This window comes from Orycteropus afer, unplaced genomic scaffold (assembly GCF_000298275.1).
Source record: "Orycteropus afer afer isolate SDZICR_OR568_19922 unplaced genomic scaffold, OryAfe1.0 scaffold00118, whole genome shotgun sequence".
NCBI lineage: Eukaryota > Metazoa > Chordata > Mammalia > Tubulidentata > Orycteropodidae > Orycteropus > Orycteropus afer.
Window position 1 is genome coordinate 5,642,907 of NW_006921705.1, and position 6,739 is coordinate 5,649,645.

A 6,739-nucleotide genomic window follows, 5' to 3' on the forward strand; every position below is an offset into this window, starting at 1 on the left:
TGACTGTACCTCTGTCTGGCTTCCTGGCTTTTAATCCCCTTTCTCCTGCTCTTCCCACCTGCTACTTTGGGCATCCCTGAGTTGTCTCTCCTCACCTGTAACCCTGGGGCTGACTGCTCTTCTGTCCGGGTTCCTGGCTTTTCAGCAATATTAAGCAAATTTCTTAATGTGGGACTTATCAGAGTCCTTAACCTTCTAACATACTTTGAAAATCTCCAAAAGAAAAAATATTAAATGCCTTATTTCCCCAACTTTTAGACCATGGACACTTTTTGTTCTGTTTTGTTTTTGGTAGAACATGTTAGAGAATAGTGTGTCTTAGAAACACACTCTGGGCAGTGCTGTTGTTACAGTGGTAACATCTTTCCATAACTGAGAATTTCTCTGCCTTATCCTTGTGCTATTCTTTCATTCATTCAACTGTCACTTTTGGAATATCTCCTATATGCCAGGCACTGTGGGAAGAACTAACAAGTGTGATGTGAGTAGGAAGGAGATGCCCACTCCAGGGATCCAGAGAAGACTCATGCTTAGACGTGATGTGTAAGCTGAGATCTGACAGTTGGTGCAGTGGTAGACATAGAAACTGATCATGTTTGTATATAAATATTGCTCCACCATCACCAACATCTCAATTTTGGGTTGACTTCTACCTTTCTAGAGTGCATAATATTTCTTATTTTTATATCATGAAAGCAAGACTTTTTTTTGGAAAGGGATAGAGTGAGAAACCACTAAAAGGCTGGTTCCTTGCATAGTCATTGGCTATCAGCTTTCCCAGTCTGCACACTGAAGAGACACAGGGCAATGCCCAGGCACCATTAACTATAATGAAAATAATGAAGGCCAGATCCATTCAAATGCTCTCGGGCTCTCTTTCTTTTGACATTTCCCCCTTGGGCCTAAAGTATGTCCAACTATTTCAGAGCACATCCTGAAGCTGGCGGCACCATTCTCCAAACTCTTTAATGATGTGTGACTTGTTCTTGTTCACGTGCTGCAAAAGCATGTGAATTGCAGAGGTTGACTGACTAGCAGACATCTGTTGCTTTGGGAGAGAAACATCAGAGGTAGCTGGTGTTGGGGATTGTTTCCAATGGCAACAATGTCTTATATGAGCCTCTACTTATGTAGAAAAACTCCTGCAGAGAAACAGGCAAATAACTCTTTACAATTTTTATTTAAAGTTTGAGTGTCCAGAGGAACTTGAATATTCCCTGCAAATTTTTGACAATATATAATCCTAAACCTGATTGACCTGAAAATATTTTATTGCCACTCAGAGAAACAAATGACAGTCAGAACAGACACTGGGACCTGAAAACATATTTTCTGCCCTAATGTAGCCAAAGGGCATCTGCTGAAGTTCCAATTATAGTCATCCACAAAATCTGATTTTCCTATTTCCTATACCTGTTTAACACTACTGCAGAGGCGACTCATAGCAACCCCGATTGGGTTTCTGATGTGGTAAATCTTTACAGAAGTAAATTGCCCGGTCTTGCTTCCATGGAGTGGCTGGTGAGTTTGAACCACCAACCTTCTGGTCAGCAGTCAAATGCTTTATGCATTGTGCTACCAGAGCTCCCCCTATATCTGTTTAATGACATCAAAATCATCCAGAGGGCTTGTTAACAACAGATTGCTAGCCCCACCCCCAGAATTCTTTATTTGGTAGGTCTAGGTGGAGCCCAAGTATTTGCATTTCTATTATTATTTTTGTTGTTGTGTGTCCATTCTGACATATAGTGACCCTATAGGACAGGAAGGAAGGTTGGGCAATCTACTTCCATAGTGATACTGCCTGGGAAAGCCAAAGAGGGGTTGCTTTGAGTTGGGTCCAACTCATAGCAGTGAGTTTGATTTTGGTTTGGGAACTTTTGTTAAGTTCCTAGGTGAAGGGAATGCTTATGCTGCTGTTAGGGCCATACTTACAGAACTGTGGTTCTCTGATAATCCTCCTTTTGACATTCAGGTATTTCTCTTCAGGTAACTAATGTGCTACAGACAAGTTGCTAATGAACAGAGCAATATTTTTTCAATGCCTTATATTATGATGTCAGAAAAACTTTCTCTTCATAGCTGATGGATTATCCACTGATAATGACCACAGGTATTTTAAGTTTCTATAGCCTTACGCTTTGCTCAGTGATGATCAATTAACAAACTCCTATGCACTAAAGAAGGAACATATTAAAATAAGCCATGTGGTGAATATTATTGTAAAGAAACCAGGTTTTATGATACAAACTCTTACTTTCTAACTTGTCTGTTTTATGAGGTTAAATTTTCACATATCAAGCTTTGCAAAGCAATTACAGTCTGGACATTGTCACTGAAAAATATCAGCAGAGTTAAAATATCTGCAGGCAGAATTTCAGAACACCTAAATTGATTGTCATCTGAAGAGCCACCAAAGTAATGTGAATAAAAGAAGTTGGAGCGTGGATTGACTGATAATATTGTCTCATCCACTGTATATTTGTTAAGTTTACAAGCCCCTGGGCTACAAGTGGATGATGACAATGCCAAGATGCCTCAGAAGCAAAACCCGTTCTCAAGGAGCTCTGGAGACTGGAAATGTTGAGGACCTCATCAGCCAAACTCCCACTTGTCAATTACTAAGACTAACCATGAAGTTGAGTCATGATATTCACGCCATCTGACCCTAAAGGAAACAAAGAGACCATACTGGAAACTCAGTTAGTTATGAGTTCCATGCTTCATGGTCCCAAATATTCTGATTTATTTTTTCCATGCTAGCCAGAAAATGTTGGTCTGCACAATCATTGTGAAAAGAAGTCAAGGGCTGAATGCTGTAGAGAGAGGAAAGAGAAGTGCCAGAATATTTTTTTAAAAAAATATTCTTACATTGTTGTTGTTGTTGTTGTTATGTGCCGTCGAGTCGGCCCGACTCATAGCGACCCCTCCTTGGGTTTCCGAGGCAGTATCACTACAGAAGTAGGATTGCCCAACCTTCCTTCCGAGGAGTGGCTGGCGGGGTTGAACCGCCAGCCTTCTGGTTAGCAGTCAAGTGCTTTAGCCACTATTCTACCAGAGCTCATTACAGCCCTACAATCATTCAAAAGGAAGATAATTCTCAGACATTGCACCATGTGGTAGAATAGAAACCTTCATTGCTTTGTGGCCTTGAATCTAACTGAACTTTGATAGGTGAAAAAAAGGAAGTAGAGGTCTTTTCTCCTCTTTTGATCCTCCTTGGCATAGCATCTCATGCTATGTTCTCTCTGGGCACTGAGCACAGGAAAAGAAAACCTGGCCTCTCAAGATGCACCCAAATGATGTCTAATAAACTAAAAGAGGATAACTGACATTCTAAACTGACAGAGATTAAACAAGTTTCCATCTTATTTATAAACTAAAAAAGGATACCTGACATTCTAAACTGACAGAGATTAAACAAGTTTCCATCTTATTTTCACTCTAGGTAAAAGCTCTACCTTTAAAATTACGTAAGCACATTAAGAAAAAAAAATGTAAAATATAAATGTCAGACATCTTGGTACAGCTTTATTTTCATATGTTACCATCAACATATGCAGTTCTTCTATGGAAAAACAGGCTTTTTTGTTTGTTTGTTTGTTTGTTTTTATTATTATTGTACAAGCTTCTCTGCATAAAAAATAGATTTAAACTCACTGCCTTTAAGTCAATTCCTATTCATAGCAACCCTCCTTGGGTTTCTGAGGCAGTATCTCTACAGAAGTAGATTGCCTAGTCTTCCTTCTAAGGATTGGCTGGTGGGTTTGAACCTCAAGCCTTCTGGTTAGCAGTCAAATGCCTTAGACACTATGCGATGAGAACTCCTAAAATTAAAATTTAATTTTAAATTAAAATTTTAAAAATTCGTATTTTTTTTATTACACAGTAATATAATCATTGCAAAATATTTGAGAAATACCAAAATATGTAAAGTATGAAAGTCCCTCCATTCTCCCCAACTTCTTCTCTCCATTCCTGAAGTAACACCCATTAACAATTTGGTGTGCATTTTCTCTCTTCTCTTTGTGTATGTGTGTATTTATACTTATATGCTTGTATATACATACATTTATATATATATATGTATGTGTTGGGATTTGTTAAACATAAATACTGTAATACTATACTTATTATTCTGTAACTTTTTCAATGTAGCAAGGGGTCTTGGATCTTCTCATTTGTTCTCCTTAAAGACTTCTTGGTGTTACTTGGCATGAATGTACCACATTTATCATTCCCCTAAAAATGGCTATTTATGTTGTTTTGTTGTTTGCTATGACAACAGTAATGAGTGTAAATGATATCTTTGTGCATGATCCTTGTGCACATGTGTGAGTATTTCTGTAAAAGGCACTCCTCAGGGCAGAATTAGTGTTCATCTACGTTATTTCCAATGTTTAGGTATCACAAACAGCATGATAAGAGAACCATCTTGCTCTTAAATGTTTCTTCAGAAACTTTTTTTGAAAATTCAAAAAAGCTTTAGAAAAGGAGAGCTGAGTTTCGATTCCTAGTTGTATGAACTCATAAATCTCACCTACCTTGTCAAAACCTTAGTTTCCTAATATTTAATTTGAAAATAAATAAATTAAGATAAATTTAATTAAGGAAAAATTAAAGTAGAACATCGCTAAAGTCTTTCCTGTCTCAAAAATTGTATCATCTAAGATAAAAGAAATAAATAATTCGGTGGGGGGGGGCAGGGAGGTGGGAGAATCATAAAATTAAAAAGGTAGTTCTCTAAATCTACATTTATAAGCATGATATCCCTCTCCAGGGAATGGTCCATTCCCTGGAGAGGGATATCATGCTTGGTAAAGTGGAGGGTCAATGAAAAAGGGGAAGGTCCTCAACAAGGTGGATTGACACAGCAGCTATAACAATGGGCTCAGGTACAGCAAGGATTGTGAGGCTGGCACAGAACTGGTCAGTGTTTCATTCTGTTGTACATAAGGTCAGAGACAACTCAATAGCACCTAACAACAACAACAACAAAAAATGTTTATAAGATGACCAATAATTGAATTCAACTTAGTTCAAGAAATATTTTTACCATGTATAAGGTGCTATGTTTTCCATTATATGAAATGCAAAATAAGATGCTATCCATGCACTTAAAAATCGTGTAATCTATGAAGTACATTATATACAAATCCATATAAACTATAATGAGGCATAATAAAAGTATCATAAAAAAGTATAAACAAAAGCTTCTGTTGAATGTATAGATTCTGAACTTGTACATGTGAAATATTCTTGATGAGATCCTTACCTAAATATTAGTTCTGTCCCCCCAATAGTAATAATAATCAAATAATCTTGGAATCTAAATGCTAAATATATCATCACTGGTCATATCTCAAGTTTTCTACTGGGACTACTTTCCTTCTATTTACAGGTGCTGTGGAGAGGGTGAAGAAAATCCGAGACTATGCTTTTGTACACTTCAGTAACCGAGAAGATGCAGTTAAGGCTATGAAAGCTTTACATGGGAAGGTAACACAGTAAATCTGTTAATACTTATTAATAACAAAGAAAAATACGTACCAATTCCATTGAAGTTTGGTGTGGAAATTGTATTTAAAAGAACAATCCTACAAGTTTATCTCACTAAGGGTTTCTCTTATCTCTGACGTGTGCACCTTTAGTGTCTACAAGATGCACAAAACAGAAGTGATAAACAATACGATGGAGACGTGGCTTTACATCCAATTTTACTTCTAATCTTGTTTAATCTTGGACAAGTCATTGCCCTCAATTTCTTAGATAAGTGGAATTGGAGGAAATTATTTCCAAAGTGTTTCTCACAGTTCCAATTTTCTCTCATTACTGCAAAGAAAATATCACTATTAGTACACTGTTTTGGAGGCTGATGATCAGGAAAGATATCAAAGTAGCTGTCATCATTCTGTACTTCAGAGTTGGATCTTCCAACTCTAGAAGACTTAGAGTCTCTCACTTTTCCAACACTAGAGTCTGGGAAAGTCTATTTCTACATCTTTACTATCTATCTGTCTATAAAAACCAACATAATATTTATATATCAATTCAATAAATACTGAAAACCTTTTTCTGCAGGCCATTTACAATGAGTAATGTCTGGAGTACAATAATCAAGCCAAAAGTACTTATCAAAGGGCTAAAGGTCTACTAGCTCTAAAAACCAAACTCACTGCTATGGAGTTGATCTGACTCATAGCAACCCCTCCTTGGGTTTCTGAGGCAGTATCTCTGTGGAAGTAGATTGCCCAGTCTTCCTTCTGAGGAGTGACTGGTGAATTTGAAGTGCCAACCTTCTGGTTAGTAGTCAAATGCCTTAGGCACTACACTACCAGTGCTCCCAAAAGTCTACCAGGGGAATAAAAAAGATACATAAGCACCTTTACAAAGTTAAGTCAAATGAGTGTCAGTAAAAGACACAAAAAGTGATGAGAAGTTTCAACAGAAGAGAAGGTTCAACTTTAAAAAAAAACTTTATGAATGTAAAAACACATGAGAAACTATGAAATTTGGGTAGAATTTCAAAAGACAAAGTACAGAAAAGAAGAAACAGTCTTAGAGACACAGAATTTGGACAGCACGAAATATGATTGGAGAAGAGTAAAAACTAGATCAATCTGTTTAGAACATAATGCACATGTTGTTGTTGTTTGCCGTCGAGTCGGCCCCGACTCATAGCGACCCCTCCTTGGGTTTTCGAGGCAGTATCACTACGGAAGTAGGATTGCCCAACCTT

General features: G+C 37.4%; 1 protein-coding gene across 1 annotated transcript in view; it reads left to right on the plus strand.

The window, feature by feature from the left end:
- A1CF (APOBEC1 complementation factor) overlaps positions 1 to 6,739 on the plus strand; it is a 71,090-nt gene that overhangs the window by 41,961 nt on the left and 22,390 nt on the right. Inside the window, exon 6 of the mRNA XM_007944025.2 lies at positions 5,402 to 5,499. Within this exon, the coding sequence (XP_007942216.1) occupies positions 5,402 to 5,499 (98 nt within the window). The remainder of the gene's footprint in view (positions 1 to 5,401; positions 5,500 to 6,739) is intronic.